Source organism: Halichoerus grypus, chromosome 5, assembly GCF_964656455.1.
Source record: "Halichoerus grypus chromosome 5, mHalGry1.hap1.1, whole genome shotgun sequence".
Taxonomy (NCBI): domain Eukaryota; kingdom Metazoa; phylum Chordata; class Mammalia; order Carnivora; family Phocidae; genus Halichoerus; species Halichoerus grypus.
This window is the reverse complement of record NC_135716.1, coordinates 176,221,543-176,237,223: the sequence shown is the minus strand read 5'-3', so window position 1 is coordinate 176,237,223 and position 15,681 is coordinate 176,221,543. Positions and strand designations below refer to the sequence as shown.

The following is a 15,681-nucleotide window of genomic DNA, read 5'->3' as shown; positions in this document are numbered from 1 at the left end:
GGTAGTTCAAAAACACAAAGTTAAACAGTAATGCCACTTAGAAATCATACAGAACTGGTAAGGATTATTTAAAAAGCTGGGAATGATGAACACAAAAACCAGGATAGTAGGGAAGGTTGGAGAAGTCACTAAGTTATGATCAGTAGAATGTATAGGGGATTTCTGTGCTTTGTGTTTTCTAACCTGGGAAATAAATGCATCGGTGTTTGTTCTATTAGGCTTTATTTATACTGTACACATTTCATATACTCTTCTGTTTGTAAGATAAACTTAAGAACAGGGCGCGTGGGTGGCTCAGTCAGTTGAGAGTCTGCCTTCGGCTCGGGTCGTGATCCCAGGGTGCTGGGATCGAGTCCCGAGTTGGGCTCCCTGCTCAGAGAGGAGCCTGCTTCTCCCTCTGCACCCTCCCCCACCGCAGTGCATTCATGCTCTCTCTCAAAAATAAATAAAATCTTTAAAAAAAAAAGATATACTTAATAACAAAGTAATTTTTATTTTTTTTATTTGTTAAAGATTTTTTTTTTAATTTGACAGAGAGAGACAGCGAGAGAGGGAACACAAGCAGGGGGAGTGGGAGAGGGAGAAGCAGGCTCCCCGCTGAGCAGGGACCCCAGTGTGGGACTTGGTCCCAGGACCCTGGGATCACAACCTGAGCCGAAGGCAGACGCTCAACAACTGAGCCACCCAGGTGCCCCAACAAAGTAATTTATTATATATATATATATATATATATATATATGAGGACTAATTAAGGAAAGAGGCAAAGCAGGAGGCTCCAGGCAAACACAGGCATTGGTTTATCTCGGCTTTCACAAATAGAAACTTGATTGTAACAGGCAATAATAAACAGTTTACTTTTTGGAGGCTAACTTAATGTACAGATTTTATTTCCCTTTTAGAAAGCCTTTTGTAAGCGTGTAGGAAGCAAGTGGTTAATATTGGAGGAACTTAGGGCCAGCTTTCCTTACCAGCTGAACATGTGTCCCGATGGTACCATGCGTCTAGCCGGGTATTCTGGGTAGTGTCGTGCCAGTCTATCCGCTTTACAAGCTGGTGCCTTCATTGGCTTTCAAACCGATCGTTGGGCTTACTGGATTTTCATACTTAACTCACCTGTTTCTTGCTTTGCCCTGGCTTTGACTGATTACAGGAAGCAAGGCACAGAATGATAGATATATTTCCAAAGCTTGTGTGAGGCTTTTGAAGCAAAAATCAGTAATCTCAAAAAATAAATAAATAAAAAGTACAGATTAAAATAAAAATCCATAATCTCTTCTCTTAATGTGCTTTAGCTCAGGTTCAGATTGAAGGAGATTTCCTGGCGTGTTCTTTCTCTATACTTGAGGAACAGCCCATGGACATGCTTCTGGGACTGGACATGCTGAAGCGGCATCAGGTAGTTAAGAGCTTCGCTTTCCTTTTGCATTGGCATTTTGTGTGTTACACGGTTATTAGCGCATCGTCTCCCTCGGTTGTGTGTACTGGAAAACTGAGAAGCCGTGGCTTCTCCAACCTGGAAAGGTCCTGAATTGAGGATGTCATCATGCATGGTTTGAAATTATGTATCCGTAGAAATAGAATTTCTTCTTGTGAAATCTCTCTGAATCTTTTAAATCTTGCCATCTGTTTGAGATTATAATGGGCAACTTTGTTCTCTTGTGTTATTTTTAGTTTTTGATGGGAACTCAGGTAATTTTTGACGGCTTGCGGGATCTCAACAACACATGATGGTAATTTTTTTTGTGAGAGGTGGGGGAGGGGCAAAGGGAGAAGGGGAGAGAGAATCTTAAGCAGACTCCATACCCAGCAAAGAGCCCGACTCAGGGCTCGATCTCACAGCTCTGAGATCATGACCTGAGCCGAAGTCAAGAGTCAGACACTTAACTGACTGAACCACCCAGGTGCCATCATGATGGTGATTTTACTGCAAGTATACGTTTAGTAAATCCTTACTAGCTAGGCAGACGATGCTCAGTAAGAAGAGCTGCAGGATTAAGGAAGGTGTACATGAGATGTTGGGAGTGGAAATGTTTATTTAGTACAGGGAGGATGATTTGTAAATATATTCGCTTGCAGTGATATTTATATTTCCACTCTGAAGCCTAATAATTTGTTTAAAGATAAACTCTTGTGATTGAAGAAGCAGTTAATGTCCACTGGGTAATAAGATTTTTCACAGCAATATTTCATATCTAGTCAATATTTTTATGTCACTAGTAGTCTTTAAAAAGATTTTTATTACTAAATTCCTATAAAATATACTGCATTAATATTCTACTGAAGGTGCAGAATTTTAAGTAGAAGGGATGAGTGAATGCATGTTTTAATAAAACCCAATTTTTTAACTTGTCACCATCTTTCTCCGTTTGTTAGTCATGGTATAGACCAGTACTCTCCAACTTGATAGATATAAAACATGCATGTGTGTATTGTCCTATGTCATATACACAGAAAAATATACAAAAAAGGAGGGCAGCATAAGTATGAAATAAAGAATACTTTTGTAGAGATGGCCTTGCCCATATACCACTTTTGAGATCATTGGTATAGAGTTTAAATATAAGTTGTACTTTATGCAATAAGCAAAATGTAAATAGTAATGTAAATGTGAATGTATAAATAGTATGTCTCAGTTTTATAAGAAAAAGTCACTTACATGTTTCTAAAAAGTGGGGCTGCTGATTATGCCTGGCATGTTTCCAAATTTTTACAATGAACATGTATTACATTTAAGTTCAGAAATGAGTAGAGCTTGGGTTAGATGAATAAGTGTAAACCGCATCCTATGAAGAGGATTCTGCTATAAACTTTAAATACTTAAAAATATTTAAATACGAAATAAAACTTAAATATTTAAATTCATGATAATTTTTCTGCATGGCGTTTTATCCACTGTCATCTGTCTTTGGTTTCTTCCTTCTAAGTGTTCCATTGACCTCAAGAAAAATGTACTCGTGATCGGCACCACAGGCTCTCAGACCACCTTCCTTCCTGAGGGAGAGTTACCAGAGTGTGCCCGATTGGCATACGGGGCTGGGCGAGAGGATGTGCGGCCGGAGGAGATCGCAGACCAAGAATTAGCAGAAGCTCTTCAGAAATCCGTAGAGGATGCAGGTATTTGCAGTGGCCAAGCTCTCGAATAACTTTTCTTGTTATTGGTTGGTGAGCGGGGGAGGTTGGATCTTCAGAGGGGTTGGGGACCTTTTCAGTTTCTAATCCATGTCATTGTCCTGTCATGGATGTGTTCCTTGTCCTCTCACCACCTCTCCCTGTCTCTGAATCCAATAAAGAAAACCTCGGTGTTTCGACAGATCCATTGCTGTGTTACCAGGTACATCAGGGAGTTATTTGCTTAAGCACATTTTGGTAGGCTTCCTTAAAAATCTTGTTTCTTTTTTCCTACCAAAAATTACTACAGGGGCACTTGGCTGGCTCAGTCGGTTGAGGGTCCAACTCTTGATCTCAGCTCAGGTCTTGATCTCAGGGTCATGAGTTCAAGCCCCACACTGGGCTCCATGCTAGGTGTGGAGCCTACTTTAAAAAAGAAAAAAAAATTAAGCAGACATTTCCTTTTGAGTTCTACAGTTTCCCTGAAAATTTATTTTCCTTTTCTTGGGCCCATTTCCTTTGAAGGAAGGCATTGTTGTTGTGACTAAGCAGTCCCAACCTTTTTAATAGGTACTGAAAGTGCTGCCACCATAGACAGAGGAACCGACGATAAGATGCATAATTGAACACTAATCAAACTACAGTGTTTATGCTATTAATGAGATTGCATAGTGTGTCCTTGGGCCAAATTAGAACAGTAGATCAGCTGTTGACATGGGGATACCTAATCATTTTTTCGTTGAGTCTCAGTTGTCATGGCTTGTTTAAATCTAAAGACCAAGCCAAGTTTTCTGGGCTAAGTGGAAGGACACATTTTTGCTGAAATCCTACCTTCATGGCATAATTTTTCCCCATCTGTTATAAAACAGTGACTCTGGGATACATTTTCTAGAAGCTGAAGAGAATTAACTTTTAAGGTGGGGTTATTTTAAAGTCTTGAGCTGTAATTATTCATCAGTGACTAATATCACACACTGTGTTTTCTGGTATAGCAAAATGTATTAGAGCTACAAGTCCAGGGAATAGCTTTCTCCTAAAGACAAGAAAGATAGGATCTTTAAAAAATAAGCAGCCAGATTTTGCCAGTGTTTTTACTTAGAGAACACCCAGAGGTCTAGCCCTGAGCCTCTTTAAAATGGGTGTGGGTAGCAGACAGAGTTTTCCAAGCTGGCCTTGTTCCTAATCACCACACCTTTTGGTACCTTTGAGTTTTACGTGTAAAGTACAGCTTTGGTTGTGACATAACTGTTTTGCAGGAAGGGGAGAATTCTGAACCACCAGACAGAGACTAAATTAATAGTTTTAATCTTCCCTGCAAGGCAAGCTTGACTGAGTTTGACATACCCACTTAGAAGGTTTTACCTGTTTTTAGTAACTTGTCAGCTTAGTCATAATACTGGGTATTAATAAAATGAAGATGTATTACCATCTTGTGAAATCTCCATTTTTCCCCCACAATTTGGTGTTTTTATTTGAGAAGCACTAGCTGATGATAGCAATGCTTTCTAACCTACTAACAGTTACCCTCTTTGGGTAATTACCTTCTTGTAATAAAAAGTTCAGGAAATTAAAATAGAAACCACAGGTGTTTTCAGCATAGTGAAGGGAATGTACCAATTGAAAGAATTAAAAGGAGGTGTGTACCTGGCTGGCTCAGTCGGTAGACCGTGAGACTCCTGATCTTGGGGTCATGTGTTTGAGTCCCATGTTGGGCTTAGAGATTACTTTAAGGACATTAAAAGTAAAATTAAAAAATAAAAATATTTTTTAAAAGGATTAAAAGGAAATGTGTTTTTTCCCACGTGCCTTTTTGTTACTGATGATACGTGGCTTGTGCTAATTTTTATGTTTAAGTAGTGAAATAATTCTACATCAGGTCCTGTTTGTTTAGAACACCAACTTCCCAGTATCATCAAAATCAAAACTCTGGACATAGTAGATGAAAGTATTTTTGCTAAAAACTGTTTCTTTGGTGGATACCTTATACCAGAGTGTCTTTATCTTTTCTATCAATGGAAAAATAAATCCGAATAGGAGCTGTATCTAATACATCTTCTAAAAACTGGCTAAAAGATAAGCCAGGGTAATCCAGTTTGGTTTGTTTTTCTTCTAAAAATAAATCTCAACTGAGTAGGAAATTTGGAAAGTGACTGTTACAAGCGTTCACTCACCTTTAAGATTTCCATACCGTGTGATTCCATCTACGGGTCTGCTGTTCTCCACCCGTCCCACATGTCTGCCCGTGAATTCTGTGTGTGTGGGTGTGTGAAGTTCATTTCTTTCCAAGTTCTTTTGAAAAATCTGTTGAAGTTGACACATTGCTTTATGTATTGTGAGAGAATTAAACCAACTAGACTACAGAAACATTCCCCAAGCTTGACTCTACCAGTTCCTGATTATAAAGGTGGCAGAGGAATGGAGACAAAACCCTGCATGCTGTGTGGTTTGCATTGTTAACCCAAGTTTGCTTGTCTGTTTCCTAATTCAAACAGAGCGTCAGAAGCCATGATGCATGTAGTGTGTGTGTACTGCAGCTGGAGTGGGCCCCAGACCAGGTATTTATAGACACCACGTTAAGCCTTCCATCCAGTTATCGTCTGTGGTCTGAAAGTCTCTGTATCTGCAGCAGTTTTGGAATTTAGCTTCTGCCGTCCATTTCACCTTGTTAATCTGGTTACAGCTAGCCTCTATATGCATCTGTGTGTTGGCATACGTACGTAACTGAGCACAATTTCCTATGCAGAGTTTTCTCAACCGTTGGAACAGTCCAAGGAGGGGAGGGAAACCCCAGGAAAAACGGCCCATCTGGCCATGGCGAATATATCAAATCAAGAATGTCAGCACCACAGTGCATTGTTGTTGGGGTAACTACACCATCAGGGGTTTCTTGAGTCTGTTTCTTCTGAAAACCTGAAAGTTCTTTTTTCCTAGCACTGCACACAACCACATAGAGTTAAAGACAGGTAGAAATTGCCAGTCCACTGAGGAAGAAGTGGAAGCCTAGACCAGCTGACTTGTCTAGGGACACAGGTTCACTAACGTGGGCAGGACTGAGGTTTTATTCTCCCAGAAAGAAGAGCTGACACTTGGCTCTTCTGTCTCTCCCTAGCCTGACAGACTCTCCCCCGGAGGCACTCTGCCCCCGTTTCCCTAGAGTATAAATCTGGGAGACAGCAGCCTGAGCGTACCGGCTGATTTCTAAAGAGGAAGAAAGAGTCTTTAAACTACCAACCTTAGACTTTATAGGGGTTTGCAGGCTGGTTGTAATTAGATACCTAGCACTCAATTTCTTCTTTTTTCCTTTTTCCTTACAAAGGTGGGGTAAAAGTAGGCACGGTTTAATTAGCCTTCATATCCATTGTCCTCATCCCCTTCTCCTACCCTGTAGTACTGACCCGGTGCTCCCCTAGTTAGGACTTAGGCCAGTGAGACTGACCCTCTCAGCTACAGGAGGACTGTGTGCTGCTTTCATAGTGAGTACCAAACACATGGAGGCCGTGTTCTCCTTGACGTCACTCAGTCGTCCTCACTGGCACGCTGGTGCCGGAAGGCCACTCACATGGATACTTCACTGTAACGCATCTTCTCTGTTGGCATTAACTCGCAGTTGAACCTCTAGAGTTCTAGAGTCAGCTCTAGAGATTGATAAATAAAACTAATCACTGTGTTTCTAGGCACTAATGGGTATAATTTGCACTGAAATAAATACTGTTGTCCCGTTTACCTCTAAACTATCAGATTGTTTTGCAAGAAGTCAGTAACTTCCTGACGTAGTTAGTGCTTTATCTTCTCCTGCTGTTAACCAGTGTTGCATTAGAATGATTTAGAGCTGTTTGAATCCTAACTGGATTGCTTCGTGCCTTCTTAAAGATCAGGCCCCCCACATTGGATGTTAATCAGCATGAAGCATTTGAGTCACATCTGCCCTAATAGATTGTATTGTGAAGTAATCTTTGTTACCAGCCTTTGGCATTTAATTAAAGATCTTATAGTAATTGCGGTAGAGGTCGATGTTTAACTGGATCCGTGGCAAAAGGCGGGTTGGAGTGATGATTAATGGTGTCATGAGGTGGTGTTTGAGCCTGCCATCCTGTGAGGGCTCAGTTAGTTGCAGTCAATCTAAATTGTCATTGCCTGGCAAAAAACCATTACAGACTATCTCCCTCCACTGCCAGGACCACCCCCTACCGTGCCCTTAAAGTACTTAAATGTTCTCACTTAGTTGTACTATGTTAATGTGATAAAGTAACTGATAATCCTTTCTAAAGTTGCCCTATTTGGTAAGGTGATGATTGGATTTAATGTTTGACCTTTAGCCTTATTTTTGTTCTTTGACTCCACACTCAATGTAGTTTTATCCTGATTTTCAGGAAGTTTGGATAGAAATGAATTAAATGGGATGTTTCTCTGTCTTCTGGAGATTCCCAAGCGTATTTTCCTTTCTCATTATAATTCCCACTCTGTTCCAGATATACCCGGATTTAGAATTGTCGTTTAGAACCTTCGTGTTCACATTTGAAACACTAAAAGTGCATTGACATGAGAATTGTTCAGTGTAGAGGTCCTCAAAATTTGTGACATGCTTAAGAATCACCTGAGGAGCTTATTGAAAATGCATATTCATGGGTTTACTCCCAAGGATGAGTGCCCCTGAATGTGCACACTTAGCAAACATGCCAGGTGACTTCAGGGCAAGTGATAGAATACACTTGGAGAAACTCTCTTCTAGAGTTCTGAGCTCACTGAGAATAAAGATACATCCTTTTCCCTCAGTCTTGAGCACTAACCCAGCCACTATGTGGATGTTTATTAATGGTACTTAAAGAAAAATACTGAATTAGAGGGCACATGTTTTATTAAGAATGTACCTACCTCTTATTCTGATCCTGTGATGTTAAATTGTCTACCCCAGTGGGAATGGTTCTTGTATAAGTCTATGAATATAAGACAAACCCAAGTTTAAGGACCTGATTTTGTTCTGTCCTGTTTAGATTTGTATCATCTGATAATTTAGTGGCCTTTGTAACCTGCTGATTAATCTCCTTTCCTTTTTGGTCCATATAGAGAAAAGCGGTAAAGAAACTACCTCACTGGGAATGTCATCATTACCAACTTCAGATGGATTTAACCATCCAGCCCATCCTTCAGGACAGAGTCCTGAGATTGGTAATCCTATGAGTCTTGCTCACTCTGTCTCTGCTTCAGTCTGCCCTATCAAGCCCAGTGACCCCGACAGCATCGAACCTAAAGCTGTGAAGGCTTTGAAGGCTTCAGCTGAATTCCAGATAACCTCTGAAAAGAAAGAACATCTTCCTCTGCAGGATCTTTCTGATAGTGCTTCTTCAGCAGACAGTGCTCCAGCAGACCAGAGTCCAGCCATACCTTTGCAGAATTCCTCTGAAGAAGCCATTGTTGCCGATAATATGGAGAAATCTGCTGAAAGAAGCACCCAGGGCCTCAGATCTCATCTCCACAATCTCCACACAAGACAGCAAGCTAGTGTATCTGTCACAACTACTAGGGTGCAAGAACCACCGGGGTTTCTAGGTGAGAAGGGTTGGCATCCAGAAAATCAGAACCTGCATCAGGTGAATGGCCTTCAGCAGCACAAAGAACCAGGGAATGAACAGCACGGGGTTGGACAACAGAACGCTCTAAATGACCGAGAACATCTCTGTAACGCAGAGGACTTTGAACTTCTTGGAGAAAGGCAACAGAATCAACAAAGAAGTGTTGATTTGGAATCGACAATGAAAGAAGACTGGCTACGACAGAATGCGGACCCTCCAGGTACAGAGGAAAGTACTCTACCTTCAGGATGGTTTGGCTGCTCAAAGTCAGAAACACTTATGGAAGTAGATACAGTTGAAGAGTCCCTAGTTGCTATGCTTAATTCAGCAGATGGTCAGCATGCCAGTGTCAGGAACATCGGTGCATCTGCTCTCACCTTAGATAATCCCTTGATGGAAGTAGAAACATCAAAATGTAACCTTTCGTCTGAAATTTTGAGTAATTCAGTTTGCACTCAGGATTTACAGCTCCCAGACAGCAATGTTGAAATGTCTGGAACAAGTAAAGAAGATGGGGATTGCTCCCCCTCTTTAAGTCTTTGTGGCAGTTCTCAGCCCTCTGTGGAGTCAGCAGAGGAATCATGCTCATCTCTAACAGCAGCCTTGAAGGAACTCCATGAACTTCTGGTCATTAGTAGTAAACCAGCTTCAGAAAATATATCTGGGGAAGTTATCTGTCAGTCCGAAATGGTAACTGAGGGCCAAACAGTTATTAAGGACCTTTCTGAAAGATGGACCCAAAGTGAGCATCTTACAGCTGCCCAGAATGAAGAGCATTCACAAGTCACCTTTCATCACACCATATCTGTATCGGTGAGGGCAGAGAAGTTACCAGACACTTCAAATGGTGCTGGAGTAGATGCAGTAGAAAATAGCACCGTAAGGGATCCGGGCGATGGCCTAGTAACGGATAAGGAAAGTGTCCCCAAGCCTAGGGAATCTGGAAAGGAGAGCAGCTCTGCCACTCTAGCCTCAGCTAAAATGTCTAATCAGTCACACTGCACCTTAGGTGTAGACATTCCACGCAGACCCTTAGCCGGTGAGGAGGATGCAGTCAGTCACACTTCTGAGCAAGCGAAGTCCTTGTCCAATTTCATACTGGTTCAGGATTTGGGTCCGGGCACGCAGAAGCCAGTGCCAGACAGGCCTGAGACCAGAGAAGATGTCTGTCCTGAAGCTGCAGGAGCACTTCTTGAGTGTGAACCACCTCCCAGCCAACCAGCACCAAGTCCCTCCATTCTTCCACCATTAATTTTTCCCGCCGCAGACATCGACCGCATTCTCCGTGCCGGCTTCACTTTGCAGGAAGCTCTTGGGGCTTTGCATCGAGTTGGTGGAAATGCAGACCTTGCACTTCTTGTTTTGCTAGCAAAGAACATTGTAGTTCCTACATAACCATGGAAAAGGGGGCTAGACCATACTCCATTCCCTTTAAAAAAGCTATACATGCGCGCGCACACACACGCACACACACGCACACACACACATACACACTCACCACATATACGTGTATGTAGAAACCTGCAAGCAGAATGTTGAGCCAGATTTTTTTTAAGGATTTTTTTCGGCCAAAGTAACTTATCTCTTGTCTGATGAATTTGTCTATTCTCTTTGTTAAAATTTGGGCCTTTTTAAATGTATTGGCAGTAATGTGCATACAAAAGCTTTTTATTATCATTAAGATGATGTATTCTGGAATAAAATTGATGGTTTTGTGTATAGCATACCATTTTAGAATGAGAGTGAATGCTTTAAAAAGCAGAAGCCATGAGAAATCCCACCGCCCATGCAGCTAAAAGCAAATCAGCTTCCCATTTTGGCTGTGTCTGTGCTGTAGGCAAGGTGTGGCTTGTTGGCTCAGTTGTCCATTTACAAACTGGATCACATGGTTTGGTGTTTGGAATTACACTTAGTGCTCTGTGTATTGATGATTCATCAGTTACAACAGGAAATTGAAGAATAGTTGACTAATATCTCCTAGAGTGGTATGTTTTTATTTGTTTGGTTAGGATTTGACCTTTTTATGGGATGAGGTGGGAGGGTTTAGAACTTGGGCTGCTTTGTGCGTCATAGGCTGCTGCATGGATTGCCAAGTATTTGGGGTGGGACACTGGGGGGGAGGGGCGGGGGAGTCAACATCAGAGTGAAACATGGTGCTACCCAGATAGAAAAGGGGAGAGTCTGTAATTCCATTTGCAATTATCCTGGTGATGTTTCAAGAACTAGGAGTGAAAAATGGCCGAAACACTGGAATTGATTAGAGAGTGGGTTTGCTAGCATCTTACTGATCACACCTCAACCTTTAGTGATTAATGAGGAACTTAAAGATCTGCTAACGGGTTGATCGCCAGCAGTTTATTTCCTTTAGAAGCTCATCTACTAGGAACTTCTTCTAAAGCTCAGGTTGAGCTGTGATCTGAGTGAAATAACCTTGTCACTGGTTCATCTTGGTGCTTGGAATGGTCAGTCTCTTTGTTGAGTGTCCTTTGTGGCACCGGAAATAGTAACTGCAGTTTCTGACTCAAGTGGCCTTGGGTAGAGATTTCCATCCCTTTCTTTCCTCAGGAGTTTCTTTTTTAAAGCAAGATGCATCATATTTGTGTTTACCATGTCAAGGTAGAGTGGGGCATAGTATATAGATGTATTTATTGTGGCCTTTTTTTATATGAGGACTAGCCCTTGGAAACCATTGTCCTGTGGGCCCCACTGTGCAATAATCCTACTGGATAGATTTTAGGTAGTTTTTCCTGAAAAATAAACTCTTACGTACCTAGCAGGAATCTGAAATCTTGGTTTTATTGAAAAGAATCTTGAGAATAACTCCCGATTCCAAGTTCTGGTTCGCAATGTGTTTGAAATAGATGTTTTGAAAGGGTGATTCGTGAACTTAGTGTTAAATGATTTTTGTCTAAAGTCTTACTCTCTTTGGAAGCTTATTCTTTCCATCAAAATTCGAGTCATTGAGCACAATCAAAATGGAGGCTCATATCTCAGGAGTTTTTGAAATTTTAATTTGGGGGCACTTAGAGACGTTTCTCTTCTACCCTATTCCATCTTTTCCTTTTGCTGTGATATTTGTCTGTGTGTTAACGAGACTTTAGTGATGTGATGGAAAGTCACATAGATTCATCATGATCCTCTGAAGTTAGGAGATGGTTGACAGAAGGAGTTGTGGTTTACTGTTTTCAAGAGGGCATTCAGAACAGCGGGTCAGCCAGGTTGTCTTTAAGATATTCTTTTAGACAATCACATGTTGCAGACCCTTTTGCCTGCCCCACACCAAAGATGTAAGATGCACTAGGAAACTGCATATAGGATTTCTGTCAACCGACTCTTAGAGCTGTGATTGTAATTAAGTAGTTGGTGCTATGATTGAAGCAAAATCTAGTAGCAATGCAATGGCCCCTGTATTTGCTTTATGGGTGGTAATTGGGAATTTATTCTAAGCTTATAAATCTTTGAGGTCGCGAAGTGGGGTTGGTATGAGGTGGGGGAAGTTACCGATGACAGCAGACTCCTCCAAAAAGGCCTCTGCGTGAAGATGGGCCTCATAGGCTCTGTCTGGGTGGTGGTGTACTGCTCAGAGGCTTGGCCGCTCAGTTTTCACAGTGCAGAGATTTGGGAATCAATCCCAGGTGGAATATAGGATATCAGCCCGGAAAAGGTTTTATTATAATAGCTTTTTACTACATATGTGTATTTATTTTTAGGAGGAAATTGAATAGGCCTATAGTTGTACATGTATTCTTGTTAGTAGTACTTTGAATGAATGAGCTGAACCCACTTGCCAGATATCCTTGTCCTTTTTCATCATTTATTTTTCAGTGTATAATTGCTTCGATTTTTAAAACCTTATTTCCTGTTCCATCATTTGTATGAAAGTGAAGTTGTTGACGTTGTTAGGATTTTGAATCATTTTTAAATTTTGCAGTTCTTAAAACACAAAGGGAATTAAGGAACATGACACTAGTGAACCTTCATTGTCAGTTTTTTTGAAAGTGCAGAAATTTGGGGCACCTGGCTGGCTCAGTCGGAAGAATATGCGACTCTTGATCCCAGGGTCGTGAGTTCGAGCCTCACGTTGGGTGTAGAGATTACTAAAAAAAAAAAAAAAAGTTAAAATAACCTCTTTTTAAAAAGTGAAGAAATTCAAGATTAACTTCTCTTAAAATAAGATAATATCATTGTGAACTCCTCTGGTAGCTAAAATACGGATACTGGTCAGCTAGAAACAGTAACGGGCCACTTTACTGACAGCTTCTTTGCCACAACCAGTAATGGACGGTTCTGTGGTCAGCACTCACCTCCAAGGGTGGTCTCTGTTTATTCACCAAAGAGAGGAGAAGATTGTCCTGTATGACTTCTGCAGTTTACCCTAAGTTGATTCGCGTGTGCAGCAATGTGCTTGGTGACCTGACAGCTGTGCCGAAGCTGTAGATTTTGCTCATTGGAGCTGATAAGAATGATTTCCACTTGTACCTGTTTAGGCCTCCAGACATCAGCCAGTAGCCTTCATCCCACAGTTTGGGCCTTAGCCATTAACATATAAAGATAACCAGTTGCTTGGCAAAGAGAACGGGATAGATGGTGGGTGTGTGTTAAAACTGTTCTGCCTTGGAGCCTATGAAACCTCCCAGAGCTCCTTGTCTCCATATGTACTAAAGGAAGACACAACCCATGTGTTTTTTCCCAAAGCATTTCTCCAGCGAGAGAGGGTTGCATAAAAATGGAAAGATGTATGAGACTCTGTGTCACCGATTTTATAACTAGTTAAAATGGAATCTGCCTGTTCTTCCCTTAGCACAGCTTTCTATCTCTAGTAAAAGCCATAAAAACTTAGTTGATTTAACCATCAGCTCGTGTGTGTGTGTGTGTGTGTATATATATATGTGTATATATATATGTGTGTGTGTGTGTGCTGGACAAATATCTTACAGTTAATTTTACATAGACTGAAAAGCAAACAGTTTTTGTATCTACAGATATATTCTCCACTTACGGTGGCTTTTATCCCACCATATATATAAAAACAGCCTTGCAAATAACTGGCCAGGAAAGTTACAGTGCATTTAGACTTCCTTTTCCTACCTGTTTGCCGCCTGTAATGAGAGCAAGCAGGATAATTGAACTGCGATGTATTTCAAACTTGTTATCACTGGTAACATATCCTAAGAGAAGCTAATTAGATTATGCATTCTTCTGTTCTCTAGCACAAATACCAAAAAGCCAAATTTCTCCTTTGAATTTGGTGACTTAGTATAGTCTGTGGCTGAACTAGAAAGAAACAAGTTATTAGGAGTTTCCTTTCCCAGAAGATGGAATGTTAACCTTTTTGTGTTAGGAGTTCCATAAAATAAAAAACAGCTTTTTTTCTGAAAGAATAAAAAACTCCAGTTCCTCTTAACAACAAAGTAAATTCGAAGCATGGTCCTTGAGAACTAGAAATGTAAAATCATGGCTTAAGTTCTATACCTTAGAGGCCTCTCAGTGTTAGTAAGGTGTTCCTAGGAGTTCATTGAATAAATAATTTAGGGGTAAACCTTTGATGTACTTGATTTTCTCTTGTGCCTTAGTTTCTCCAAATAGCAGAAGCGTCACATTTTGGTGGGAAATGAAAGTGGAAGTATCGGAGGGAAAGTTTGAAAATGTCCTTCCTAAAGATAGAAGCTATGCATGGAGTGGTCCTAAGACTCACCCTCGTTGTTAATTCAGAATTATCCTGCACCAAATCTTTAGACTTCACTTCCCTAGATAGAAGAATTATAATAGGGCTTTTTTGCATCGGGAGTACCAAAAAAATGGTTTCTAGATGTTTATTATGTTGTTTGTTGCACTATCTGTATTGTGGTGGTGAAGACAGAATTCGAGAAAATCTGTCTGGTACTCTTGAAAGCTATAGAGTATGAGTCTTTGAATAAGATTTCAATGATTCATGGGGTGCCTGCCTGGCTCAGTCGTTAGGACATGCAACTCTTGATCTTAGGATTGTGAGTTCGAGCCCCACATTGGGGGTAGAGTTTACTTAAAAAAAAAAAAAAAGTGTGTATTGATTTATTCATCAGACATTAAGTGCCTGTGTGCCCAGTACTGGGGAGCACTGGGGATGCAGGGGTGACTAAATCATATTGGAAGCCTGCCCTTGTGAAGTTCTGTCTAGTAAGGAGACATGAAACAAATTTTAGCTTTAAGAGCAAGATCTGTTTTTGCCTATTAGCATGGTTTTATTTTCAAAGTCATATTAGAATGATATGGTTCAAATTCAGAGGAGATTGGGAAAATTAGGCTTAAAATGGAATTAGATGCTGTGAGCCTAAAACTGCTCTAAAAAGTTATTATTTTTAATAGAATCAGAAACCAACAAAAAATGTTCTGGCATTTGATAGAAATACTTGAAGAGGTCAGTATAAATTATTTGGAAATAATTTATGCTACCAGGGGACGAGGGGATATGGGCAGGATAGAAGTGCAAGTAAATGGGAGATGATCGCAAATACGCACCAGTGACAGCTTTTCCTCCCATCAGGACACCCTTCCACGCAGGATAGAAACGTGGAGTGTGCTGCGGCATCCTCCCCACTCACCCGTTGAGCACGGCTGCTCTGGAATACAGACCATCTGGGCCAACAGGACTTAGCAGAGGATCCTGCAGGATTTGCTGTTTTAAAGCAGCTGAGTACAAGATGTGGAAATGGGAATCTAGAGCAGAAAACGTAGCAAGCGATGGCACCGGATGGTGGGCAGGATTATTGACAAGAGGATTCAAGGCTCTACCAAATCTTTGACAGGATAGCTCCGTCAAAAGGACATTCTTCAACCCATTACTTAAAATGTCACCATGTATGTTGTAATCCTGAGGCATACAGGTAGAATTTCTGGCCCTGACTACTAGTGACTTCTGAGGCTTACAATTAGAAAACTCAAAAGTTTATCAGATATATATTGGTGATTGGTAATCTAGACCCTCTGGGGGCTGTAAAAGGTGAGAGGGATATAGCTGGTAAGT

The 15,681-nt window shown here is 41.0% G+C and overlaps 2 protein-coding genes across 2 annotated transcripts in view; both read left to right on the top strand.

Moving 5' to 3' along the window:
- The window catches only part of DDI2 (DDI proteasomal shuttling factor 2), a 33,193-nt gene extending 24,948 nt beyond the window's left edge, over nucleotides 1-8,245 (top strand). Inside the window, exons 7-10 of the mRNA XM_036067051.2 lie at nucleotides 1,293-1,396; nucleotides 2,925-3,114; nucleotides 5,601-5,663; nucleotides 8,173-8,245. Coding sequence (XP_035922944.1) covers nucleotides 1,293-1,396; nucleotides 2,925-3,114; nucleotides 5,601-5,617 — 311 coding nt within the window. The 3' untranslated portion in view covers nucleotides 5,618-5,663; nucleotides 8,173-8,245. The remainder of the gene's footprint in view (nucleotides 1-1,292; nucleotides 1,397-2,924; nucleotides 3,115-5,600; nucleotides 5,664-8,172) is intronic.
- RSC1A1 (regulator of solute carriers 1) lies at nucleotides 8,205-10,407 on the top strand. The gene has a single exon (XM_078073765.1). The coding sequence runs from the start codon at nucleotides 8,205-8,207 to the stop codon at nucleotides 10,071-10,073; it is 1,869 nt and encodes a 622-aa protein (XP_077929891.1). The 3' UTR covers nucleotides 10,074-10,407.
- The last annotated feature ends 5,274 nt before the right edge of the window (nucleotides 10,408-15,681 follow it).

Bases quoted from the DNA above. Each gene is read 5' to 3' on its own strand.
- RSC1A1 (XM_078073765.1), top strand. From the start codon at position 8,205: ATGTCATCATTACCAACTTCAGATGGATTTAACCATCCAGCCCATCCT.